This window comes from Aotus nancymaae, unplaced genomic scaffold, assembly GCF_030222135.1.
Source record: "Aotus nancymaae isolate 86718 unplaced genomic scaffold, 86718_ANA_hifiasm-v0.15.2.pri h1tg000111l, whole genome shotgun sequence".
Classification (NCBI taxonomy): Eukaryota; Metazoa; Chordata; class Mammalia; order Primates; family Aotidae; genus Aotus; species Aotus nancymaae.
The window spans coordinates 937,381-964,647 of NW_026988526.1; the positions used below are offsets into that span (position 1 = coordinate 937,381).

The 27,267-nt window shown below is 48.7% G+C and overlaps 1 protein-coding gene across 3 annotated transcripts in view; it reads left to right on the forward strand.

Annotated features, from left to right (window-relative positions):
• CD99 (CD99 molecule (Xg blood group)) overlaps window positions 1-27,132 on the forward strand; it is a 56,964-nt gene extending 29,832 nt beyond the window's left edge. The window contains exons 3-10 of one of the 3 annotated variants that reach the window (XM_012471706.3): window positions 1,835-1,882; window positions 3,898-3,942; window positions 5,533-5,601; window positions 8,211-8,258; window positions 9,470-9,520; window positions 13,241-13,354; window positions 24,023-24,079; window positions 26,606-27,132. In XM_012471706.3, the coding sequence (XP_012327129.1) occupies window positions 1,835-1,882; window positions 3,898-3,942; window positions 5,533-5,601; window positions 8,211-8,258; window positions 9,470-9,520; window positions 13,241-13,354; window positions 24,023-24,079; window positions 26,606-26,631 (458 nt within the window). In that variant the 3' untranslated portion in view covers window positions 26,632-27,132. Of the gene's footprint in view, window positions 1-1,834; window positions 1,883-3,897; window positions 3,943-5,532; window positions 5,602-8,210; window positions 8,259-9,469; window positions 9,521-13,240; window positions 13,355-19,065; window positions 22,147-24,022; window positions 24,080-26,605 lie in introns of those variants that run through there. The other 2 variants (XM_021677283.2, XM_012471707.3) reach the window with 2 other exon arrangements.
• The last annotated feature ends 135 nt before the right edge of the window (window positions 27,133-27,267 follow it).

Below are 27,267 nucleotides of genomic sequence, written 5' to 3' on the forward strand. Positions count from 1 at the left end.
TGTCTGTGTATATCCAAATAGCGCTCTGCCTGTGTCTACACTGCCGTCTTCCCTGTGTCTCTATATATCCAAATTTCCTTCTTTTTTTTTTTTTTTTTTTTGAGATGGAGTCTTGCTCTTGTTGCCCAGGCTGCAGTGCAGTGGGGCGATTTCAGCTCACTGCAGCCTCCACCTCCCAGGTTCAAGCGATTCTCCTGCCCCAGTGCTCCCTAGTAGCTGGCATTACGGGCATGCACGACCATGCCTGACTAATTTTTGTATTTTTAGTAGAGACAGGGTTTCTCCATGTTTGTCAGGGTGGTCTCGAACTCCCAACCTCAGGTGATCCACCCTCCTGGGCCTCCCAAAGTGCTGAGATGACAGACGTGAGCCACCGCACCCGACCCAAATTTCCTTCTTCTTAGGACATCAGTCACTAGGACCTGTGCTAGTCTCTTATAACCTCATCTTAAGTAATCACAGCTGCAAGCACCCTTTTTCCAATTAAGATCACATAGGAGCTTTAGGGCGAATGTGGATTTGGGAGGAGTGAGCTTCAACCCAGGACCGCGTCCTCTTCACTTTTTCATGTTTTACTTTTTTTTTCCTTTTCTTATTTTGGGGGACAGGGTCTCGCTGTGTTGCTCAGGTTGGAGCGCAGTGGTGGGATCTTGGCTCCCTACAGCCTCCACCATCTGTGCTCCAGCAGTCCTCCCACCTCAGCCTCCCAAAGTGCTGAGGCGTGAGAGGACGGCAGACGTGAGCCAGCGCACCTGGCCGGCTTTTTAATCTTACATCCTGTGGTTGAATGCAGATGGTTTGAGCAGACACCATGCTGATGGGGATCATCTTTTCCTGACACCTACCCTTTGTTGGGCACTGGGAGGCGCCCTTGCTCTTTCTGCCTCCTCCTGACTGACTTCCATTCTCAGAGCGGGGCAGCTTGGGCAGAGGTGTGACGGAACCAAAAGTGTGTCTTCTGTAAGAAATGTGTTGGAAGTAGAGGCTCAGTGCCGCAAAACAAAATCAGCACTGAGACAGATGATTTCTCAGCAACGCAGTTTTTACTTCCTGGGCTGCAGGAAGGGGACCCTCACTAGCCATCTTGGCACGAGAGTACAATGAGCAAAGGAAAACACACACATTTATCCTTTACACATTTCGGGTCGTCCTTCCTGCCGTGTCTGATCTCCGTGGGCTGGAGCCAGACCTCACCATCTAAACTAAAACCCGACCGGCTGGCACCTTAAAACTTTTCTACACAGGTGAAAGCCATGGAGAGCTGGGGCACGCCTGTGAGCACGTCCAGCACTGATATCTCGGTGAAAGTACAAGGACTTAGAATGTACCACGTGCCTGTGAGCTCGGCGTGTCTAACAGCTACATAGGATGGGGCTTCACAGAGAGTTTTTAGCACACTTATTCTTTAACAAGAAAGGAAAGTTTGAAAAGCAGCTTTTCTGCTTCCCACAAATGTGAACAGCCTTTCAGCCGTCAGTCCGGTGTCTCTTGTCATGCGTACATCTCGGGCTCTGAAAGGGCAGTTCTTCTGCTAAATTCCCCATGCTTCTGCCTTCATGGCTTACGTCTCACTCACAGTCCCATTCAGCTTTGAGAAGTGGAGAAGAGGCGCCTGGTCCCTCTGGAAGTCGCGGCCGGCGGCGGCCTCTGTGCCTGTCTTCTGGGCATGAGAGTCGTCATGTAAACCTCAGCCCCGTGTGGGTTGGTGAGAAAAAACAACGCTAAACACATTCTCCGGCTATTTCCAAGAAAACGAAACATCCTTCCCCACAGAAGAGCTGGCACTCGTTTCCCAGCTGCAACTTTTACTGACCGAAATGTCTTCTCTCCTTAGACAATGAAGAGAAGAAACCCACAGCAACCCCCAAGAAGCCCAGCGCTGGTAAGAAAGATGTGTTCCTAGTGTGCAAAGGAAAACAACAACCCATTCTCTCTGACAGCAGGGCGGCACTTAGGCAACCAGAAAGAAGAGATGACTGATTGGAGTGGTCCGGATGGAGCCTGGTTAAGATTTGAGTTGCGTTGTGATGTTGATATTTCATGCGGTGATTCCAGTAAGAGAATGGTTGCTGATGTGAAATGTTTTGCGGCCATTTGGGCAACATCTCTGGGTGTTTTTATTCCAAGAGTGTCAGTTCCTCTGTCTTTAGTTTTGTTTTTTTATTTTTGAGACGGAGTCTCACTCTTGTCTCCTAGGCTGGAGTGCAGTGATGCCATGTTGGCTCACTGCAACCACGCCCTGCCCGGTTCGAGCGATTGATTCTCCTGCCTCAGCCGCTCGAGTAGCTGGGACTACAGGCACCAGCCACCATGCCCAGCTGATCGTTGTATTTTTGGTTGAGACGAGGTTTCACTATGTTAGTCAGGCTGGTCTTGAACTCCTGAGTTCAGGTGATCCACCCGCCTCAGCCTCCCAAAGCGCTGTGATTATAGGCGTGACCCACTGCACCTAGCCTTTGTCTTCAGATTTCCGGGAGATGAAGAATTTGGTGCTGACACCCCCCCATAATGACTAAACTGGACTCATCTCTCAACCTGTGGGTGCACACCTCACTTGTTCTCAAGGCTGTTCTTTCAAGCAAAACTCAGAAACGAGGGACAAATAATGGAATTGCCCAAGGCTAAAGCCCATTGGTGGATAAACGGAGTAAAAATTGCCCAGGCGCGGTGCCTTATGCCAATCACAGCACTTTGGGAGGCCGAGGTGGGCAGATCACGAGGTCAGGAGTTCAAGACCAGTCTGATCAACATGGTGAAACCCTGTCTGTACTAAAAATACAAAAATTAGCTGGGCATGGTGGTGGGCACCTGTAATCCCAGCTACTCAGGAGGCTGAGGCAGGAGAATCACTTCAACCCGGGAGGCAGAGGTTGCAGTGAGCGGAGATTGCACCACTGCACTCCAGCCTGGGAGACAGAGTGAAACTCCATCTCAAAACAAAGAAAAAAAAAAACCAGAGTAAAGTGATGCAAAACTTATGGCATCACTGTCTCGTCTTAGCACTTCTGATTTTTCTATATAAAATATTAATAGCTCCACTTGATCATTGGACTTCCTGTCTAGAGTGTCAGCTCATGAGCAAAGGGACCCCATGCCCCCAGATCCTTGAACTATGCAGTCATCCAGACAACACTGAAGGAGCAGTTTTGAGCGTCTGAATTTGTATGATCATGGTTTCCTTGGGGAAGGGAGTGTAAGTTCCCATACGTGACTCATCGTGGCTCAGTACGTGCTGGCAGGTGGATTGCCAACAAGCATTCCTCAGTCTCGGTTGGGTTTTCAAAATCGTTCTTCATACAAGAAGGCAAGACCTGAAGCCACGGCGAATTGTCACGTCTGTGGTGGCGCCCATGTGGGTTGTCAACGTCTGTGGCGGCGCCCATGTGGCACCTGTGTGGGTTGCTAGAGGCACGTTCTAGACACCCTCTAGCCTAAATCCGATCACAGTCACCTTGTCCCCACGTCTTAGGGTCTATCTTTCGAAAGGTGTTCGGGACCTGGGAGGAGAGGGTGGTGGGTTGGGGAGTCAGCAGGAGAAAATCCTGTGCAGGCAGAGCTAGAGTTTCAACCCCGTCCAGATGACACAGTTGCTTTATAAATTATTCTCTCTCTCTCTCTCTCTCTCTCTCTCTCGCTCCCTCTCTCCCCCGCCCCTCCTCTGAGAGCTGCTCTCCTAGCTCTTTCTCTGTCTCTTTCTTTTTACCCTTTTCATCTGAGAGAATACTGATGCAAAAAGGGTCAGGAATTCACTTTTTCTGATGAGATCCTGGTTGAGCTGATATTCAGAGAAGTATTCAGGAAGATGGGGCTGTGGTGTTTTCTGGGTCTGTGTATGAGGTGGTTCCTTCCTGGTTTCTCTCCGAAATTTGGTGTTAACGCCTCTTTTCCGTCTTTTAGGGGATGACTTCGACTTAAGTGATGCTCTTGGTGGTGGAGGGCACAGTGAGTATCTCCTTTCGTCTCCTTGGTTGCTGACCTGCTTATCATCACCAAATTATGATCGCTTTGGAGATTATTGCCCCATTTAGATAGTAGCGGGAACAGGTTCTCACAGTGGAAACCCAGGGAACAGCTGTGTCGGTTTGTTCCTGCCGTTGCCGTTGGTTTTGCTGACAACCTGGACACGTGTGTGTGTTTTAAGACTCTTACACTCTTTAGAAGGACACGAGACAAATGTGCTGTGGGAAGTAGAAAAGTTCCTTTTTAAAGTTTCCTTTCTTGTTAAAGAATAAGCTTGCTAATAACACTTTGTGAAGCCCCATCCTATGTAACTGTTAGACACGCTGCGCTCACAGGCACGTAGTACATTCTGCGTCCTTGTACTTTCACCGAGATATCAGTGCTGGACGTGCTCACAGGCATGTCCCAGCTCTCCGTGGCTTTCACCTGTTTAGAAAAGTTTTAAGTTGTCAGCCAGTCGGGTTTTAGTTTAGATGGTGAGGTCTGGCTGCGGCCCACGGAGATCAGACACGGCAGGAAGGACGACCCCCAAATGCATAGGGAATAAATGTGTGTATTTTCTTTTGTTCATTGTACTCTCGTGGCAAGATAGGGGTCCCCTTCCTGCAGTCCAGGAAGTAAAAATTGTGTTGCTGAAAGATCCTTTATCTCAGTGCTCATTTTTCCTTGCGGCACCGAGCATCTGTTTCCAACATGTGCCTACCATGGCCACAGCTGGCTTCACGAGCATGTGACCCGTGCAGTGGGTCCCATATCGGTTTCGCGTGGGCGCCATATTGGTTCACTGCTCTGTGACTGCCATCTTGGAATACTTAATAGAATTTGAAAAATGAGTCCTGCATTTTTATTTTGGCCCCAGAAATTCTGTAGCTGGTGGCGACAACACTTTGATTTTTTTCTTAATTATACTTTAGTTCTGGGGTCCATGTGCAGATCGTGCAGGATTGTTATATAGGGATACACATGCCATGGTGGTTTGCTGCATCCATCCCCCCATCATCTACATTAGGTATTTCTCCTAATGTCATCCCTCCCCGATTCACCCACCCCCTGCTATCCGTCCCCAATCCCCCCACCCCCTGCTATCCCTCCCCTACCCCCCCAGCCCCCAACAGGCCCCAGTGTGTGATGCTCCCCTCCCTGTGTCCGTGTGTTCTCATTGTTCAACACCCACTTATGAGTGAGAACATGCGGTGTTTGGTTTTCTGTTCCTGTGTCAGTTTGCTGAGAATGATGGTTTCCAGCTTCATCCATGTCCCTGCAAAGGACATGAACTCATCCTTTTTTATGGCTGCATAGTATTCCATGGTGGGTATGTGCCACATTTTCTTTATCCAGTCTATCACTGATGGGCATTTGAGTTGGTTCCAAGTCTTTGCTACTTTAAATTAAGAAGTGTGGCTCAAAGTCGAGAGGTGGAAATTGGCAGGAGGCTCTCTGTGTACGGGTATCCGCACCGGGACAAAGGACAAGGTCCAGTTTCCATTCAGGGAACCATCTCTACATAAACTGATGTTTCATTTTCTTTACTGCAAGGCACTTACAATCGCAACTCTCATCTTTCACAAACAGATGACCCAGCACCACCAAACCCACCCAAACCAAGGCCAAATCCAAACCCCAAACAGCCTCCTTCCACTGGTAAGTGCCTCTGGCCCTGTGGGACGTCTCCATATCATTCAGAATTCCGTGATATTTATGTCAGCTGAGACAAGGTGATTTCAGATGAGTGTGTGCTGATCGTTGACTGCCGGTACAGGGTAAGGCCCCTGTTCACATAGTGGAAAACGTACTTTTCAAAACATATATTCAGCTTGGATTTTACTTTTAGTTTGCTACTTTATTTTTGAGACAGAGTCTTGCTCTGGCACCCAGGCTGGAGTGCAGTGACGCCATCTTGGCTCACTGCGACCTCCACCTACTGGGTTCAAGTGATTGTCCTGAATCAGCCTCCAGAGTAGCTGGAATGACATATGCACGCTGCTGCACCCAGCTCATTTTTGTATTTTTAGTAGAGACAGGATTTTGCCATGTTGGCCAGTCTGGTATCGAACTCCTGACCTCAAGTGATCCGCCCACCCTGGCCTCCCAAAAGTGCTGGGATTACATGTGTGAGCCACTGCGCCTGGCCTAGTTTGCCACTGTTACTTCCAAGTTCAATCTTACGGAACTTCTAAAAAATGGAATCCAAGAGTTTAAATATAGACTAGATATAGAGAAAAGTATTGGCATACACATTCCTTACGGAGAAGCCAGTGTGTTCTAAATCTTTTGGCTTTTAAATATTTAAGTCAGTTTTTCTGACACATCATAGCATTTTCAGATAGCTTATTTCAATAGCACCAGTTTTTTTTTTAGCTGAATGGTTGTTGAAAGTTTATTTTTTTTTGAGTTTTTTTTTTGTTTATTTAATTTTTAATGAAGTCCATATCTTGTTGCCATTTTGATGGCTATTTTATATATCTTTGTGTGTGTGTGTGTGTGTGTGTGTGTGTGTGTGTGTGTGAGAGAGAGAGAGAGAGAGAGACAGACAGACAGAGACAGAGAGAGGACAGAGAGACAGAGAGAGAGAGACAGAGAGACGACAGAGAGACAGAGAGAGAGAGAGACAGAGAGAGGACAGAGAGACAGAGAGAGAGAGAGGGAGACAGAGAGAGAGAGAGACAGAGAGAGAGAGACAGAGACACGGGGTCTCACTCTGTTATCCAGGCTAGAGTACAGTGTTGTGATCATAGTGAATATAATAGCATACCACAGCCTCAAACTCCTGGGCTAAAGAGATCCCCCTGCCTCAGCCTTTCAATTAGCTGGAGCTACAGGCACACAGCACCGTGATCAGTTAGTTTTTATTTTTTGTAGAGATGGGGTCTCAGTATGTTGCCCAGGCTGGTCTGAAACTCCTGGCCTCCAGTGATCCTTCCACATCAGCCTCCCAAAGTGCTGAGATTACAGGCATGAGCCACCTCACCCAGCCTATATATTAATGTAAATGAAATAAATGTTCACTAAAGTTCCAAGGTTTTTGTTTCTACTGCATTGTAACATTACCTTTTGCTCACTGATATTCCCTGAACGTTTTTTCATGTCATTTAGTCATTTTTGTTGCATGACTTTTACTGATAACTATGTACTATTTCCTACTATGTATATAATTAAATACTTTAATACCTAATTCTGAAAATGTCATGTTTCTTCTGGCAGTTTAGAATTTTGAACGAACAAGGCAAATCTGAGTCAACTCCATGCACTGTTTTTATTCCTTTGAGGAAATTTGTAGCATTCAAATTGTTCAGATCAATATGTATGAGTACTATTTTTTTTTGAGACAGTCTCGCTGTGTCGCCAGGCGCCAGGCTAGAGTGCAGTGGTGTGATCTCGGTTCACTGCAGCCTCCACTTCCCGGGTTCAAGCAGTTCTCCTGCCTCAGCCTCGGAGTAGCTGGGACTACAGGCACGCACCACCACACCCAGCTAATTTTTGTGTTTTAGGAGAGATGGGGTTTCCCCATGTTGGCCAGGATGGTCTTGATCTCTTGACCTTGTGATCTGCCCACCTCAGCCTCCCAAAATGCTGGGATTACAGGCGTGAGCCACCACGCCCCGCCGTGTATGAGTATTTTTATAGCTTTTGACCTGGTTGTTAGTTTGCTGCAGAATTTTACCAGTTTATTCTGATGCCGGGGCGTGTGCAGATGTGCCTGTCTTCACACCGTGTCCAATATTAGTTATTACCTAGGGAACCTTGCAAACACTGTGAAATGTGATAGCAACTTTGTCCTAGTTTCATGACTTTACTTCTAAAATTTTTAAAAAATGCGTCAATTGGCTGTGGATACTTCCTTTGTGTACTGTATGCTTTGCCTTTCATTCTTACATTCTGATACGACATGCCTTCCTCATTTATTTACGGATGTTAAATATTGCAGCATGCAATATTAGGCTCATGTTTTTCCACTTTATTTATGTTTTGTTTTGTTTTGAGACTGAGTTTCGCTCTTGTTGCCCAGGCTGCAGTGCAATGGCACAATCTCGGCTCACTGAAACCTCCGTCTCTCGGGTTCAAGTCATTCTCCTGCCTCAGCCTCCCGAGTAGCTGGGATTACATGTGCCTGTCACCACACCTGGCTAATTTTTGTATTCTTAGTAGAGACGGGGTTTCACCGTCTTTTATGAGTTTTTCGTTTGTTCTGAGACGTGAAGAGCCATGGAGGAGCTCTGGGTTGACAGATGATTCTTTATTTTCCTTCCTAGGAAGCTTTTCAGATGCTGACCTTGCAGACGGCGTTTCTGGTGGCGAAGGTAGAGTTACCTTGTTCTCTGTGTCTTTTCTCTCTCCATCCCATGATGCCCACCTTCTCTGCAGAATCAGTGCAGGCTCTAAACTCAGCCCTCCGTGAAGTCACAGTGAAATGTTTGGCCGTCTCTGTGGGAACTCTGCCCGTTTGCTGAGGCTTCAAGGCTGCGGGAAGTAGAGGCTGCCCCGTAGAGGTTCGGTCCCTGGGAGAAGAGCTCAGGGCGCTGGCAGCTGCCTCACTTTCCTGAGGGACAGGGCCCGTCGAGTGGACCCTTCTCACCACCTCCTCACCCATCTGTTCACCTGGGTGTTCTCGCCAGTAGCTAGTGTGCTTTCAGCTGTGTTTTACTAGGTTGTTTTCTGTAATTTAAGGAATATGAATAGTAAAGGCCTGAGAATAAAGTGATAATACCTGAAAATGCAGGTTCTCAGTGGACCCCTAGAGTGTAACAGGCAGCACCCCAGCTCTGTAGCTGTGTAACACGCACTCCCACAGAGGGTAACAGGCAGGACCCCAGCTCTGTAGCTGTGTAACATGCACCCATAGAGTGTAACAGGCAGGACCCCAGCTCTGTAGCTGTGTAACACGCACCCCCATAGAGTGTAACAGGCAGGACCCCAGCTCTGTAGCTGTGTAACACGCACCCCATAGAATGCAAGAAGCAGGACCCCAGCCCCTTCCCAGCCCTGGCTGTGTATTGCTCTTTGACCCCATAGAATGTAAGAAGCAGGACCCCAGCCCCTTCCCAGCCCTGGCTGTGTATTGCTCTTTGACCCCATAGAATGTAAGAAGCAGGACCCCAGCCCCTTCCCAGCCCTGGCTGCGTATTTCTCTTTGACCCCATAGAATGTAAGAAGCAGGACCCCAGCCCCTTCCCGGCCCTGGCTGTGTATTGCTCTTTGACCCCATAGAATGTAAGAAGCAGGACCCCAGCCCCTTCCCAGCCCTGGCTGTGTATTGCTCTTTGACCCCATAGAATGTAAGAAGCAGGACCCCAGCCCCTTCCCAGCCCTGGCTGCGTATTTCTCTTTGACCCCATAGAATGTAAGAAGCAGGACCCCAGCCCCTTCCCGGCCCTGGCTGTGTATTTCTCTTTGACCCCATAGAATGTAAGAAGCAGGACCCCAGCCCCTTCCCGGCCCTGGCTGTGTATTGCTCTTTGACCCCAAGTCTTCCCGGTGCAGGTTGTCAGCAGACGTTGCTTTTGTGTTGCAGGAGCAGCAGGCGGTCATGGCGGAGGGAGCCAGGGGAAAGAAGGGGAGCAGGGTAGGTGCCCCCGGTTTTTGCCTTCGTTCTTCTTATCTCTCCCACACGGTGTTGAGAGGGGTGAGAGCTGACGGTGCATGGGCATCGGCCTCCTGCAGCTGCTGGCGGGACGCCCAGGCGTGCCGTGCCAAGCGCCCCCCTGATGATGTCGCCCCAGCAAACCAGCCCAGCTCCAGGTGCCCAAGTGAACCAGATTTTAGATTCCGTCACCCGCCCCCACGATGCCCTGGCTGGCGATCTGACGCTCAGCCTTGTCCTTGTGATCAGTGAGGCTCCCACACTCGTCCTAAGGATCGGAAACTTGAGACGCCCTACCCTGGGTTGCACTTGGTCCTAGAGAACGTCAGTGACCAGGTGGGAGGTGGACATGTGGGTCACTCCCACCCTGGCTGTAACAGGCGCTGTGTTCTCCATGGCAGTGCCAGGGAGGTATCTCCTGCCTCCTTTTTCATAACCCTTTCCCTTAGATGGAACAAGAACATGCCAGAGAGAATTGCCTCTATACCTGTAATGAAAGCGACAGAGAGAAATAAGTAGGCAGGAAGAATAAAAGGAAGGAAGGAGGGAAGGAAAGATGGAAGGAGGGATAGAGAGAAGGAAGAAGGAAGGGAGGGAGGAAGGAAAAGGGAGGGAGGGAAAGAAGAAAGGAAGAAAAGGAAGGGAGGGAGGAAGGAAGGAAAACGGAGGGAGGGAAAGAAGGAAGGAGCGAAGGAAAAGAAAGGGAGGGAAAGAAGGAAGGAAGGAAAATGGAGGGATGGAGGTAAAGAAGGAAGGGAGGGAGGAAGGGAGGAAGGGAGGAAAAGGAGGGAGGGAGGGAAGGAAGGAAGGGAAGGAGGAAGGAAAAGGGAGGAAGGGAAAGAAGGAAGGGAGGGAGGGAGGAAAAGGAGGGAGGGAGGGAAAGAAGGAAGGGAGGGAGGAAGGGAGGAAGGGAGGAAAAGGAGGGAGGGAGGGAAGGAAGGAAGGGAAGGAGGAAGGAAAAGGGAGGAAGGGAAAGAAGGAAGGGAGGGAGGGAGGAAAAGGAGGGAGGGAGGGAAAGAAGGAAGGGAGGGAGGAAGGGAGGAAAAGGAGGGAGGGAAGGAAGGAAGGGAAGGAGGAAGGAAAAGGGAGGAAGGGAAAGAAGGAAGGGAGGAAGGGAGGAAAAGGAGGGAGGGAAGGAAGGAAGGGAAGGAGGAAGGAAAAGGGAGGAAGGGAAAGAAGGAAGGGAGGGAGGGAGGAAAAGGAGGGAGGGAGGGAAAGAAGGAAGGGAGGGAGGAAGGAAAAGGGAGGGAAGGAAGGAAGGAAAATGGAGGGATGGAGGGAAAGAAGGAAGGAAGGAAAAAGGAGGGAACGAAGGAGAGAGGGAGGGAAAGAAGGAAGGAAGTTGGAAAGGGGGGAACAGAAGTAAAGGAAGGAAAAAGGGAAGGAGAGAGAGGGAGGGGCGTGGACAATAGGTTTGTACTTGAGTATCTCATGTGTTAAAAATTTTCAGGGACTTTGCTTCCAGCAAAATCTCTAGTTTTAAGAAACTTCCTGGGCAGGAGAGATACTAATTTGGCCAAAGACTTTGTCACCTGTTTGCCATTTGAATCAGCGTTAAAATGTGGATTCTTAAAATACCAAACGAATGTTTTTGGAAAAAGAAAAATGCCCAAAGCAAGGTAGTGTACCCTTGCTTTGGGTATTTATTATTTTTACAGATAAGTTCTTGGATTCTAGGCTTTCTTTGGAGAGGTAGCGACCTGTCTGTAGCCCTCACCTAGGACTGCAAAGGCATGAAAAAAAGTAGCTAAGAAAACATATGTCAGGCATGTTTATTTCAGGCCGTCATTCTTGGCCTTCTAGAGAGTTAATGTTTAATTTGTCATTTCATCAGGGAGGGGTAGTTAGGTTGCAAAAATCTTTCCACGACCGTTTTCTGCACACGTTGAAGACTGGTTGATTGAAGACACCACCCACAGGCCATGTTCAGAGCCAGTGTTTTCCTGGAAGTCAGACAATTCTCCTGCCCCTCGTGGAGGGCGGAGAAGATTCTGTCTGGAGAAGGGGCCTCTAAAGCTCACATCTGGCATATGGAATTAAGAATCTCTTCATTGGCCGGGCACGGTGGCTCACACCTGTCATCCCAGCACTTTGGGAGGCTGAGTCGTGAGGCTCACTTGAGGTGAAGAGTTCAAGACCAGCCTGGCCAACATGGTGAAACCCCGTCTCTATGAAAAACACAAAAATTAGCCAGGGCTGGTGGCGCACTCCTGTAATCCCAGCTACTCGGGAGACACAAGGATTGCTTGAACCTGGGAGGCAGAGGCTCCAGTGAGCTGAAATAATGCCACTGCACTCCAGCTTGGGTGACAGCTTGAAGTAAGACTCCATTAAAAAAAAAAAAATTAGCCAGTCATGGTGGTACACACCTGTAATCCCAGCCACTTGGGAAGTTGAGGCAGGAGAATAGCTTGAACCTAGGAGGCAGAGGTTGCAGTGAGCCGAGATCGGGCCACTGCACTCCAGCCTGGGTGACAGAGCAAGACTCGGTTTCCCAAAAACAAAACAAAAAAGAATTATTGCTGGAATGACATTTAAAAAATAGGCTGGGTGTGGTGGCTCATGCGTGTAATCCCAGCATTTTGGGAGGCCTAGGCAGGCAGGTTGCTTTAGGCTGGGAGTTCGAGATCAGACTGGGCAACACAGCAAGACCCCAGTTCTACAAAACCACACTAATTAACCAGGCATGGTGGTGCACACCTGTAGTCCCAGCTACCCGGAAGGTTGAAGTGGGAGGATCTCCTGAGCCTAGGAGTTTGAGGTTGCTATGGGCTATGATTGCACGACTGCACTCCAGCCTGTGCGACAGAGCAGGAACCCATCTCAAAATAATGACAATAATAATAATAAAATAGATAGAGGTGGATTTAAAATCTTTGCATGCAAACACAAAGTCATTTTCAGGGGGTGAAAAAGGAGCATTCTAATGGCACAGAACGTTATCGCAACGCACCAAGCATCGCAGGTCTTTGCTTCATCTCCTGCCCCTACCCAGGCTCTCCTCCTGCTTCGATGCCTAGCTCGCTCTCTCTTCCTGTCTGTCTGTCTTTCTTCCTTCCTTTCTTTCTTTTTTTTGATGGTGAATTGCTGTGTCACCCAGGCTGGAGTGCAGTGGTGCGATCTCGGCTCACTGCAACCTCCAGCTCCCAGCTCCTGGGTTCAGTGACTCTCCTGCCTCAGCCTCCCGAGTAGCTGGGACTACAGGCACCCGCCACCACGCCTGGCTAATTTTTGTATTTTTAGTAGAGACAGGGTTTCTCCACGTTGACCAGGCTGGTCTCCGACTCCTGACCTCAGGTGATCCTCCCGCCCTGGCCTCCCAAAGTGCTGGGATGACAGGCGTGAGCCCCCACGCCCTGCCACAGCTCTCTCTTTCCGTATGTCTTGGTCTTTCTTCGTCTCCGCCTTGGTTCTGGCGAGCTTCTCCCCGCACCTCGCCGGCGTCTCTTCATGTCTGTTTTCTCCCCGCTGCACTCTGCCCAGGTGTGTCCACCACGACGGGCGATCGGACACTGTGCGCTGCTTTGAGTTCCCATGTGCCTTTCCCAGCGTGCTCCCTTTGCAGATCGGTCAGCTCGGGCAGCTCACATGTTTTGAGGTTCTCGGTGCTCTTGGACTGACTGACTGTGCCAGCGAGCACCTGCTGGGATCTTCTCTGCACCTTGCGTGTCTCATCCCGATGCCATGTGCTTCCTCCTGCAGCCGACGCCCCAGGCGTGATCCCCGGGATCGTGGGGGCCATCGTGGTCGCCGTGGCCGGAGCCATCTCCAGCTTCATTGCTTACCAGAAAAAGAAGCTGTGCTTCAAAGAAAACGGTAAGGCTCGCTCAGCTGGCGCCGCTCCTTCATGCCTTGCCGACTTGAAATTGTGCTTTCTTTAAAAGGCAGAAACAAAACTCGGGCTGGCCAGAAACAGGTGCACAATGGCTGATCGTTTGTGAAACCGCTGAAACTCTGGAATCGCACCTTCTGGCTTCGATTCCAGGGCTGTCCTGCCTGGTGTTGTGTTGTGTGAAAGTCTGCGAGTTCCTGACTGCTGCTGCGCTTGGGTTTTACGTGTGGAAAGTGGGAAACGGTTGGTATACACGCAGCGGAATTGTGGCGAGGTTAGAGACGATCCTGCAGGACAGCCTCAACTGGTTGCCCTGCAAACAGGAAAGGCGTAAGACATTTAGCTCCCATGGTTCCTGCCGTGTTATTTACAATTGATGTCATCGTTAGGAGGAGACCCATGCCCACGGGGCCGCCATGGTCCTTTCCCCGCCCAGGAGAGTTGAGTTAAAACCCAGCACGGCGGATTCCCTTTCTGTTAGTACTGAAAACTCACAGGCACCTGGGACCTGGGAAGTTGGAGGGCCACTGACGATGGCAGTCCTCCTGAGTCAATCAGCAGGCTCCTTGGGACTTTGTATTCAAAAGTCCCTAAATCATTTAGTGTCCGCTGTGAAGTCAGTTGGTAAGCACCGGTGTTTTGAACACAGCTAACGTGCATGCATCGCCGGCCTTTTGGATTTAGGGCGTGCCTTCTCTCTTGCATGACTAAGCACTGTGGTTTGCAGGGATCCCCTGGACCAGGGATGGCTACGCTTAGTTTTTATTTTATTTTATTTTTTTTGATGCAGAGTTTCGCTCTGTCGCCCAGGCTGGAGTGAAGGGGCGCAGTCTTGGCTCATTGCAACCTCCACCCGCTGGGTACAAGTGATTCTCCTGCCTCAGCCTCCCAAGTAGCTGAGATTATAGGTACCTGCCACCACGCCTAGCTAATTTTTTGTATTTTCAGTAGAGACGGTGGGGGGGGTCTCACCATGTTGGGCAGCCTGGTCTCAAACTCCTGACCTCAAGTGATCCACCCAGCTCAGGCTCCCAAAGTGCTGGGATTACAGGTGTGAGCCACCGTGCCCGGCCCACAGCTACTCTTTTATGGAGGAGCCTCTGGGGTCCCTCAAGCCTCTGGGTGTCTGAACTTCTCACCCTATTTGGATCTTAAGTCCTTATTCATTCTTGGTCACTGATGCCATCCGCCCGAAGCACTGCTTCTTGAAGATTTTAGGACGATTCCTCGAAGATTTGAATAGATGCTGGTGTGGACAAAGTTAGACCGTAAGGGTGGAGTTTCCCCTTAATCTCCCGTCATTCCGGCATTTGACATCCACAAACATTATTTATAGCGTGAAACCGAGAGTCCTGAATGGCGTTCGGATCTCATGACTTTAAATGAGCTGCTTGCTTGCTGTGGGGTTTTAGGCAGCGCATGGAAGGTAGCTGCCTCCCACCTGCTGGGCGGACCTGTGGGTAATGGTTTTTTTTTTTTTTTTTTTTTTTTGAGACAGTCTTACTCTGCCGCCCAGGCTGGAATAGTGCCGCAATCTCGGCTCACTGCAACCTCCGCCTCCCGTGTTCTCCTGCCTCGGGCTCCTGAGTAGCTGGGATGACAGGCATGCACCACCATGCCAGGCTAATTTTTGTTTTATTTTAGTAGAGATGGAGTTTCGCCATCTTGGTCAGGCTGGTCTCAAACTCCTGACGTCAGGTGATCCGCCCGCCTTGGCCTCCCAAAGTGCTGGGGTTACAGGCGTGAGCCACCGCGCCTGGCCTCTAGCTCTTTTTCAGAATCCCAGACTATTGTTGAACACTTGGCATTAAACTACTAAATCTGTGATGGATGATTCTCTGAAAATCTTTGGGTCAGCCTGAATTGGATTCACAAGTTGCAAAGGATTTTTATTACCTTGTGCATGGGATTCTTAGGAACTTTTGAGATCTTGTAATGCGATTTCATATTCACAGTCTGTATTAGGCCGTTTTCATACTGCTATAAAGAACTGCCGAAGACTGGGTAATTTATGAAGGCAAGAGGTTTAACGGACTCACAGCTCAGCGTGGCTGGGGAGGCCTCAGGAAATTTACGGTCATGGTGGAAGGGAAAGGGGCTGGAAGGCCACAGGAAGGAGAATGAAGCAGGAGGAATTACCAAACACGAAGGCATCAGATCTCCTGTGAACTCACTCGTTACCATGAGAACAGCATGGGGTAACCTCTGCCACGATTTACTGACCTCCACCTGGTCTCTGCCTTGACACGGGGAGGTTATGAGAGATTTCAATTCAAGATGAGATTTGGGTGGGGACACGGAGCCTCGCCATGTCACATTCCAGGACACGCAAACCTGGGAAAGCATTCAGGAGGCTTAACAGACGTGATTGTGTGAAAAATTTAGAAATAGAGTTGGGAAAACGAAAAACAATTTGTCTTCCACCTTATCCGCCCCCACCTGCCATCCCTGGGTGTTGGTCTTGGGTGGAAGCATTACCTTCCTTAATTTGTTGCAGGAGCTGGGGCAGGCACAAAACATGAAAGCTCTCGCTGGGTGGGAACAGTTTCCCTAGATTTTTCACGAACGAAAGCAAATGTTACCCCAGCACTTTGGGAGGCCGAGGAAGGAGGATCGCTTGAGCGCCCAGGAGTTGGAAATCAGCCTGGGCAACGTAGTGAAACCTCATCTCTACAAAAAATGTGAAAAATTAGCTGGGAGTGCTTGTGTGTGCCTGTGGTCCAAACTACGCAAGAGACCGAGGCGGGAGGATTGTTTGAGCCAAGGAATTGGAGGCTGCACCGGCCTGGGCGACAGACTGCACTCCAGCCTGGGCGACAGACGGAGACCCTGTCTCTAGACATAAAAATTAACAGAAGGTCCGACTTTCAATTCCTGGTTTGCTTTCTAGTTGTCCTGGGATTGATTTTCTCGGCCTTTTGTAAATGTACAAAAGAAAAGGCCAAAAAGAACATTAAAAAGCATAACAGGAGAAGCCAGTTCAGTGCTTCAGACTTCTGTAATTAGGCTCTTACTGTGTACAATATCATTCCCTGTGTAATGGGAGACACGCCTCACGTTTTGAAAACAAGGCGCAGTTCTGTAGACACCAGGACCCTACCTCAAAAGAGGGTCTTCCCAACTGCTTCCACTCGCATCTTGCTTTTTATACCGAAATTATAAAATGAGTTTAAACCGTGTCATCTCCGTGACACAGTTTCGTTAGTAGACAGAGGATTGAGATGTTGGATCGGAGTATCCGGAAACAGAAGATGTCAGAGTGCTCAGCCTCTGTGGCAGGGTTGCTTTATGGGTTTCATTGCTGGGATGGTGATTTTGAGACGTGGCCGCCTCATAGGTTCAAGGGGAGCTTGGAGATGTCATAAGCAGGATGTGAGCACAGCATGCCCCGGTCCTTCAAGAAACCAGGCACCGTTCTGGGGATACCCTTATTCTACAAGACAGGCACATCTTCCCGGACTGTGTCATTGGATTGAAATTTGTGCTGTTTGTTGAATTTTCATTAAAATGAGTCTCAGGCAAGTGGGGAGATATCTTGAATCTTCTGTATCTTCCCAAGGAGGAGATGCCTTCATCGAATCTTGTGTCTTGATAATAGATTGACTGAGAAGCTTTGCAGTGTTCAGTTTTGGGTCCCACAGATGAGAAACACCCACGCCTTGTGGAATCACATGCCTCTGTCTGTTATAGATGGGTGCAAAAGTAACTGCTGTTTATGACATTAAAAGTAATAGCAACGTAGCAAGACCCCATATCTACAAAAAATGTGAAACAGTTATCTGAGTGTGGTGGCTCCCTGCTAACTTTTTTACGTTTTTTTGTAGAGACAGAGTCTTGCTGTGTTGCCATTACTTTTAATAGCAAAGACGACAGTTACTTTTGCGCAAATCTCCCTTCCTCCTTTCCTGCTGATCTGAGTTTGCGTGCTGGGGGCTTCTCCTGGTCTTTGCCCACGTGATACGGAGGGGCCTATTTAAGCTGCTTCTCCGTGCACTCCGGGCTCGCGACTGTGCATCTGGGTGTGTTGGCTGCACCCAGGACCTGGCTCAGGCCACTAACCGCATGGAGCCTGACTGCTTCCCACAAAGCCCAGCTTCCCACGGTTGGTATGGAGTGTTGAGGACGCTGTGCTTTGAGTGTGCTGGCTGGTTCTCCTGCTCTGTTTACCGGGGTCCCCAGCTCACAATGGGTCTCTTCAGGCTTTGGCAAGATGGGCTGTCGGCTCTCCCCGCCTCCTCCTTTCTCTTTCTTCTTCCCTGCCTTTCTTCCTTCCCTCCTCCTTTCTTTCCCCACCTCCTTCCTTTCCCTCTTCCTTCCTGGCTTTTCTCTTTCTTCCTTTGCCCTCATCTCTCCCTCTGTCGGCCTTTTCATTCTTTCTGGAGCTCCCCTCTTTTTTCCTCCCTCCCTCCCTTTCTTCCAGCCATCCTCCTTTTCCCCTTGTCTCTTCCCTTTTCTCCATCTTTTCCTTTCTTCCTTCTGTTTTCTTCTTACATACCTCTTTCTCTTTCTTCCCTCTTTCTTTCCTTCCATCGCTCCCTGACTTCCTTTTTCCTCCCTCCATCCTTCCCTTTTCCTCCCTCCATCCCTTCCTTCTTTCCTACCCTCCTTTGTGTTCTTCTCTCTATCCTTCGTATCTCTCTTCATCTCTCCTTTTCTTACATCCCTCTTTCCTTCCTCCTTTCCTCTCTCCCTCCTTCCCTCTTTCTTTTCTTCCTTCCTTTCCTTCCTCCCTCCCTCCTTCCTTACCTCCTTCCCTCTCTTCCTTCATCCATCTCTTCCTTTCTTCCTATCTTTGTTAATTTCTTCTTTTCTTTCATTCTTTCTCCTCCCTCCCTTTCTCCCTCCTTCATTTCTTCGTCCATCCCTTTCTTCCTTCCAGCTTCCTTCTTGTCTTTGTTAATTTCTTTTCTTTCATTCTTCACCCTCCCTCCCTCTCTTTCCCTTTCTCCCGCCCTGTCTTCCTTCCTTCCTTCCCATCTTTATTAATTTCTTTTCTTTCATTCTTTCTCCTTCCTCCTTCACTTCTTTCTCCCTTCCTTCCTCCCTCCTTCCATACCTCCCCATTTCCTTTTTTCTGACCTCCTGGTGGCCTCCTTCCCTTCCTCTCTTTCTGCCTCCGTCCCTTCCTTTCTTCATCCCTCCTTCCTTCCTCCCTCCCACCCTCCCTGTTCCCTGCCTCCCTGCCACCCTCCCTGCTCCCGGCCTCCCTCCCTGCCTCCCTCCCACCCTCCCTGTTCCCTGCCTCCCTCCCACCCTCCCTGTTCCCTGCCTCCCTGCCACCCTCCCTGCTCCCGGCCTCCCTCCCTGCCTCCCTCCCACCCTCCCTGCTCCCTGCCACCCTCCCTGCTCCCGGCCTCCCTCCCTGCCTCCCTCCCACCCTCCCTGCTCCCTGCCTCCCTCCCTGCTCCCGGCCTCCCTCCCTGCCTCCCTCCCACCCTCCCTGCTCCCGGCCTCCCTCCCTGCCTCCCTCCCTGCCTTCCTCTGCCTCTCCCTCCACTCGCTAATGTCGGTTCCCACTTCCCACTGTCCCACTTTGAGACTCTATCCCGTTATCTCCCCACTCAGAGCAGCTCTTTCTAACACCTCCCTGCTGCTGCTGCCGGGGGAGAGCCCAGCGCACAGCAAAAGCAGACCCAGTGCCAGTTTACTTTTTTTTTTATTATTATTTTTTGTCTCTTTGAACCTCCCATTTCAGATGAGCTGAAGACCTAGGGGCGAGCAGAGAACCCAGCCCAGGCCTGCACAGCGTCCTGACCGCACTTGTTTATCTGCTAAGACGCAGCCTTAAAGCAAACCCTTCCGTCGGCCGCTCCCCTCGCCCCGCTGGCAAATGACCACCGTGATGGGACTCTCGCTCACGTGGCAGATTGCCTGCCTGCAGCTCCATGCGCCCTTCCTTTCTTGATGCATAGAGGCTCACTACGTCAAATCGTATTATAGTTCTGCACAGGAGCTTCGGAAGACGAAGAGAAACGCACGTGCTTTCTTTTAAACTTAAAATCCAATAGAAACAGGGCGGTGACTTCCATGTTTTATGAGCTTTGTCCCCAAGTCCATCCCTGCCCAAGGAATACGCTGGGGACCGGGGCGGGCACCCTCTTCCCCGCAGTGTCCTACGTGAAGCTCAGTCGCGTCATAGGGATTGGACCTTCCCGGACACGCGTGCGTTTTAAGTCTTCCGCCTTTTCAGCCCGTGCCTTTTTGGGCTGCGTTCTCGCTCCATCTCCCAGGAAGCCGTTCTTAACTCTTTCTGTGATCAGTGCTCCAAACAGGTGCAGTCTCGGTTCCCAGAAACACAAAATCCCTATGTTTAGGAATGACCTAAAAGTCTGAGGATCTTCACACTCTAAGGCCTGTTGGGAATTGGTGGGGGGTCAGGTCCCTATTGTCACATCTGCACAGGGAGCCTCCGTGGGCCTCTTCCTCAGATACTCCCGCGTCCCTGAAACACGCGCATCGTACCTGGATTTTCCTCCCATCCGCAAACTCCACCAACTTGTTTTTCCGTGTAATTGATTTTAACTTTTTTTTTTATTATTTCTTTTCCTTTTTTCTTTTTCTTCTATTTATTTACTTATTTTGTTATATGTTATTCTTTTTCTTCTTACTTTTCTTCTTTGTTTTTTTTTTTTTTCTTTTTTGAGATGGAATCTCACTTTGTTGCCCAGCTGGAGTGCAGTGGCACGATCTCGGCTCAGTGCAGCCTCCGCCTCCTGGGTTCAAGCGATTCTTCTGCCTCAGCCTCCTGAGTTGCTGGGACTATAGACGTGTGCCACCATGCCCTGCTGATTTTTGTATTTTTAGTACAGACAGGGTTTCACCGTGTTGGCCAGGCTGATCTTGAACTCCTGACCTCAGATGATCTGCCTGCCTCAGCCTCTCAACGTGCTGGGATTCCAGATGTGAGCCACCACACCCGGCCCTTTTCTTTTTCTTATTTCTTTTTCTTTTCTTGTTTCTTATTTTTTTCTTTTTCTCTTATTTTTTCTTGTTTTCCTTTTTTGCTTTTTCTTTTTATCTTCTACTTTCTTTTTTACTTTTATTTCTTCTCCGTTTTTCATTTTTTCTTTTCCTATTTCTTTGACTTTTTTCTTTTTCTTTCTTATTTTTCTTTTTTTCATAATTCTTTTTGCTTCTTTCTTATTTCTTTTACTTTTCTTATTTACCCTCTTGTGGAAATGTGGCACAGCCTCCCTTATGGTTGAGCCGTAGTTGTAGCTATGCATGGATGGTTTGATCCTCCTGTGCTGGGGCGCTGTGTGGTATGGGAGCACAGAACCCTGACCCACACGGGTGTGGTCACCTTCACACAGTGGTCACCTTTACAGCCCCCACTCTTTGAAGGATGTCTCCCGAGGTGTCTCAGCTCTTACACAGTGAAAGCTGCCTCCCAATGACGGCAGTACTGAGTCCAGAATGTCCTGTGTTTCCCAGAGTGTCTGTGCTAACACAGCTTAAACATTAGCCACTGCTGGACAGTGATCCTCAGGGATACGGTCTCAGGATTGGCCCCAGTGCGTGGTGTCCGTGTATAAATACGTATTCACAAAGCGTAGGGACCCATTAAAGCCATATTCCTTTGCTTAACGGTTCTAAGAGCTACAGATGGTTTCCAGCCTGAAAGAAAAGCAGCACGAATTGTTTGAAGTTGACTTGTCAGATGGGGCACGCTTGGTCTAACTTTCGATGGGAAGGGTGTGTGGGCGGAGGTGTATGGAGCATCTCACGAGGCCGTTTCTCCTCCTGAGAGGTCCGTGATGTTGGAACATTTGCCACAAATGGACTTTGCCCTTGTGAGACTTTATACTTCTCCCTCCCTCCCTCCCTCCCTCCCTCCCTCCCTCCTTCCTTCCTTCCTTCCTTCCTTCTGAAAGAGTTTTGCTCTGTTACCCAGGCTGGAGTACAGTGGTGCGATCTTGGCTCACTGCAGCCTCTGCCTCCCGGGTTCAAGCAGTTCTCCTGCCTCAGCCTCCCAAGTAGCTGGGACTACAGGCATGTGCCAGTATGCCCGGCTAATTTTATGTATATTTAGTAGAGATGGGTTTCACCATGTTAGCCAGGACGGTCTCGATCTCCTGACTTGTGACCCACCCACCTCGGCCTCCCAAAGTGCTGGGATGACAGGCGTGAGCCACCGCGCCCGGCCTGAGACTTTCTACTTTTCAATGGACTTTTTCCCTGTTTAAAAGTTGCCAGCTTTTGTGTAGTGTTTTATAATATTACAAGAATAAAAACAATATCTTTTTGCTTTTTAAGCAGTGAGCGGGGAGGGAGAAATTATTTGTCCTCTGAAATGAATGTAGATTTTCCATTTCTAGCTAGGACCGTTTGCTCCAAAATGCATCCATGTTGACAATTTGGCACCTGCAGAACAAATGACATTTGTGATGAACATTTTCAGATGGTTTGGAATGTTCGCCTCTTTGGGGGTTTTTCCTCTCTCTCTTTTTCTTAAATCTTGGAATTTTGGCCTCTTTATGTGGGCAGCGTTTAGTGATTAGGGGAGAAGGGCTGCAGACCCCCACGTTCATGTCATATAAACTGCAGAGCACCGCCTGCTGCTGTCATTATAAGTTAAGCTGCTGCGCCGTGCGGACGTGTTCCTTTGCGAAGGCATTTGACCCACAGACGGGGCTGTTTTACACACATAACAGTCTTGGTGAGGGGGAAGCTCAAGCCACGGATTCCACGAGCTCCGGCCGGTTCCCTTTGTGTTGAAAGCGTGGGTGTTCCTTCACACCAGCTCTGGAAAGAAATAAATATCTATGGATCTGTGCCTCTCGCGCGTTTCCGAATCTGTTGGCTTATCCTGTGCGTCGGGAGGGAAGCTGGACCAACGGCGTGTGGGGAGACCACTCTGTGTACATTGCGGCGTGTCTGAAACACTTTTACACAGAAAGCTGGAAATAGAAGCAGCCCTGGGGAAAAATGCTGGAGGAGGAAGAAAACCAGGTACACAAGACCCCTTGGCTCTCCTGACCTTCAACGGCTGGGGCAGCTGTTAGTGGTCTGAGGCCTCGCTCCCCTCACTCTGTGTTCTGGGGAAGGTGGAAGGGACTCTAGGAGAGCTGATTCAACCTCAGAAGGATGATCGGGGCGCAAAGGGAAAACGCCCTCTTTTCCCAGGTACCAAAAAGGTCCAATCTGCTGAGATTCTCTGCATTTATTTTTATTTATTTATTTAAATCTTTATTTTTAAAATATATAAATTTGTTTTAAAAAATTAATGTAAAAAATTATTGAAATTTTATTTTTAAAATACCTTTAATAAATTTTATTATTATTTAATAATAAATAAATTATTATTATTTAATAATAAAAATAAATTTAAAATAAATAAATCTGTTTAAAATAAATAAATCTGCCGCCCAGGCTGGAGTGCAGTGGTGTGATCTTAGCTCACTGCAGCCTCTGCCTCCCAGGTTCAAATGATCCTCCTGCCTCAGTCTCCCTAGTAGCTGGGATTACACATGCCCACCACCACACCCAGTTAACTTTTGTATTTTTAGTAGAGATGGGGTTTCATCATGTTGGCCAGGCTGATCTCGAACTCCTGACCTCAAGTGATCTACCCGCCTCAGCCTCCCAGAGTGCTGGGATTACAGGCGTGAGCCACCGCGCCCAGCCAACTGCATTTGTTTGATGAATCTGGGGGGCAGGTATAAGTAAGAATCATACTTTCATAGATGCATGCTCTTTTTTTTTTGACAATGATGGCTTCCATGTGCATGTCCCTCAGTGTTTAGAGAGAGGAAAGCAACCCTGAAAATAGAGGAAAATAAAACTGCTTGTATTACTCTAGTGAAGTTCATATCTGCCTGTACCGTCCATGATAAGATACTGTTGACCCACCAATCACATTACTGGGTATATACCCAGAGGATTATAACTCATTCTACTATAAAGACACATGCACACGTATGTTCATTGCAGCACTGTTCACAATAGCAAACACTTGGAACCAACCCAAATGCCCATCAGTGATAGACTGGATAAAGAAAATGTGGCACATAGACACCATGGAATACTATGCAGCCATTAAAAAGGATGAGTTCGTGTTCTTTGTAGGAACATGGATGAAGCTGGAAACCAGCATTCTCAGCAAACTGGCACAAGAACAGAAAACCAAACACCACATGTTCTCACTCATAAGTGGGTGTTGAACAATGAGAATACATGGACACAGGGAGGGGAACATCACACAGCGGGGCCTGTTGAGGGGTGGGGGGATAGGGGAGTGATAGCAGGGGGTGGGGGGATTGGGGAGGGAGAGCATTAGGAGAAATACCTAATGTAGATGACAAGTTGATGGGTGCAGCAAACCACCATTGCATGTGTATACCTGTGTAACACACCTGCACGTTCTGCACATGTATCCTGGAACTTCAAGTATAATAAATAAATAAATAAATAAATAAATAAATAAATAAAAACATACGCAATGAGGCAAAAAAAAAAAAATACTGGCAAAGTCATCACTTAGATGAGCGTTAGACTCAAGGTTTCCAGCGGGTTCGGGGTTTAGGAGTCAGCACTCTGGTCCAAGCTATAGGAGCGTCAATCTCAGGAAAGCCCAGGTGTCTGGTGTGCATTCTGAGGAGTGGGTTCTCTGTTGCACTGAGCCTCTCTGCGTGTTTTCTTCTTGTTTTCAGCAGAACAAGGGGAGGTGGACATGGAGAGTCACCGGAACACCAGCGCAGAGCCAGCTGGTAAGGAGGATGGGGAACGGCGGCTCGCACATGCGGCCAGTGTTCCTGTTTTATCTTCTCTACCCGCTCCCGTCTTGCCGTTCTGCTCACGTTCTCAAAGTTGGTTGCTTGGCTGTGAACGTGTTCCTTCATGTCTGGTTGCTTTTGAGGGATTCTTTCAAGAGACGATGAATGTACCAACTCCCTAGGGCCTGGGGCTCCAGAGAAGAAGTATATGTGCCTAAGTAAAGATTGAGGAAGTTTTCCCGGGAGTTCGAGACCAGCCTGGCCAACATGGTGAAACCTCATCTCTACTAAAAACACAGAATTAGCTGGGTGTGGTGGCGGGTACCTGTAATCCCAGCTACTCGGGAGGCTGAGGCAGGACAGTCACGTGAACCCGGGAGGCGGAGGTTGCAGGGAGCCGAGACCGTCATATTGCACTCCTGCCCGTGACGCAGTGAGACTGCAGCACACCATCGGTGCAGCATCAGGAAGTCCACAGCTGGCTGCTGTGCACTCGGGATTCAAAGTCGACCTCCTGAAATAGAGCTTGTCAAGTTTTGCTGGAAACTATTGTTGTGTTGGCAGAGATAGGGTCTCGCCATCGTCCAGGCTCAAGTGCAGTGGCACGACCATAACCCACCGCAGCCTCAGCCTCTGGGCTCAAGGGAACCTCCCACCTCAGCCTCCTGACCTGATTAGCTGGGACCACAGGCGTGCAGCATCATGCCTGGCCAATTTGTTTTTTTATTCTGTAGAGACAAGGTCTCACCAGGTTGCCCAGACAGGGTCTCACCGTGTTGGCCATCGTGAGTTCAACCTCCCGCCTCAGCCTCCCAGAGTGCTGGGATTCCGGGAGTAAACTAGCGCACCCGCCTGCTGTCACTTTCTAAAAATCCTCCCAACCAGGTGGAAAATGTGGTCAAGAGGAGTCTCTTTAATTTGTGAGAAGCTTCTCAGGGTAAAAGACAGGCATTTTGCCATCAGATCCACTTTTGAAAATGACAAGAAGGAAACGCATATGTGTATATGTATGCATGTGTATATGTATGCATGTGTATATGTATGCATGTGTTTCTTTCTTTGATTTGTGCATAAACTGGAACCTTTTGCCTGAGAGGTGCAACATTTATTTTTAATAGGAGCCATCAAATTGAGATGTATTTTTAATTAAATGATTTAAAGTATTCTAATGTGTGTGTGTGTGTGTGTGTGTGTGTGTGTGTGTGTGTGTGTGTGTGTGGAGATGGAGTCTCTCTCTGTCACCCAGGCTGGAGTGTAGTGGTGCGATCTTGGCTCACTGCAACCTCCGCCTCCCAGGTTCAAATGATTCTCCTGCCTCAGCCTCCTGAGTAGCTGGGACTACAGGCACGCACCACCATGCCCCACTAATTTTCTTGGTATTTTTAATAGAGACGGGGCTTTCACCATGTGGTCTGTAACTCCTGACCTCAAGTGATCTGCCCACCTCAGCCTCCCAAAGTGTCAGGATGACAGGCGTGAGCCACCGCACTTGGCCTTGAATTTTAAAGATAGAGACTTTTAGAAAGTTAGTGTCTCGCTGGTGTGGCATTTCACACCTGTCATCCCAGCACTTTGGGAGGCCGAGGAGGGAGATCACCTGAGGTTGAGAGTTTGAGATTAGCCTGAGCAACATGGAGAAACCAAGTCTTTACTTAAAAAAAAAAAAATTAGCTGGGCATGGTGGTGGATGCCTGCAATTCCAGCTACTCAGGAGGCTGAGTCAGGAGAACTGCTTGAATCCAGGAGGTGGAGACTGCAGTGAGCCAAGATCGAGCCATTGCACTCCAGCCTGGGCAGCAAGAGTGAAACTCCATCTCAAAAAAAAAAAAAAGTTGGTGTCTTGCTGACTGCTCTTTCAACTCAGGGAAAGATGTTTTTAGAACAAGCTATTATCTTAAAGAGAGAAGGAAGATTTCTTCTGCCCATCGTAATGAAGTTGCCTAGCTTCATTAGCAAGCACGTTGGTGCACATGTGTGGGGCTCTTGTTACCCGAAGGGCTTTGCATTCCAGCGTTTCCTGCCAGCCTATTTGGAAGAAAAATGCCATTGTCTTTAATTCCTTCTTCCAAATCCCAGCTTCTCCCTCCAAAATAGTTTTAAGACTGACATGCAAAATAAAGTTTCCAAAACTTAAATGAACAGACCAGAAAATCTCAACCCTGTGTCTTTCAGATCAATAAAAACTGCACACTCTCATTGAGAACATGTATTCTGCCATTTGGTAAATTACAGACATTTGTTACTGTCCCTGTGACATCGTTAGTGGAAAATGTCTTCCCTGGCTTTCCTTCTGCTTCTTCTGCAGTACCCTTTTTTTTTTTTTTTTGTATGTATGGCATCGTTCAATGAAATTGATCGAATCGGTTGAGATTTAGGGTTTTGCTTTTTTCGTGATGACCTTTGGACCCATTTTTCTTATGCGGAAATAAAATCATCGGCTCCTGAAAGTTTTAGGAAGCCGTGTTCACGTGAGTACTCGGGGAACTGGGAATGACTTTCTTTTCTCCCTGCTTCCCACAGTTCAGCGTACTCTTTTAGAGAAATAGAAGACTGTCGGCGGAAACAGCCCAGCTGTTGGCAGCAGGGTTAGGACACCTGCCAGAGGCGCCTCCCCAAAGAACAGCTGCATGAGAGCAGAGACGGAGGCCTTCTGTTCACGGCGGATTCTTTGTTTTAATCTTGCGATGTTCTTTGCTTGTTGTTGCTGGGTGGATGTTGTTTACTAACGACGAATTTTACATCCAAAAGGGGACAGGGACTTGGACCCCCATTCTCCAAGACCCAGGGGGGTTTCCCATGGGATGTGAAAGGCTGGCCATTATTATGTCCCTGTAAGTCAAATATCAACCCCACCGAGGCACCCCTAGCCGGAATCTCGGTTGTTTACAAATCACGTGTGCATTGAGCACGTCTGAAACTCCATGGTAGCCTTGACCTTTTTTTAATTAAAATAAGATAAGCCCTTCAGTTTGTTTCTTCGGTATTTCTTTTATTTGTGAGGACATTTCTTTTTCATGTCAGACTAATAAAAATAAATTAGAAACCAAGTACTTTCTCTTACCTAAATGTTTTGCCGAGGGCAGATGTTAAAGAAGGCTGTAGTCGTTTAATTGGATGGATTCCGAGTTCTCTTTTTCTGGGGCTTTAAGGCACAATTTCAACCTAACTGCCAGCTCTTTATT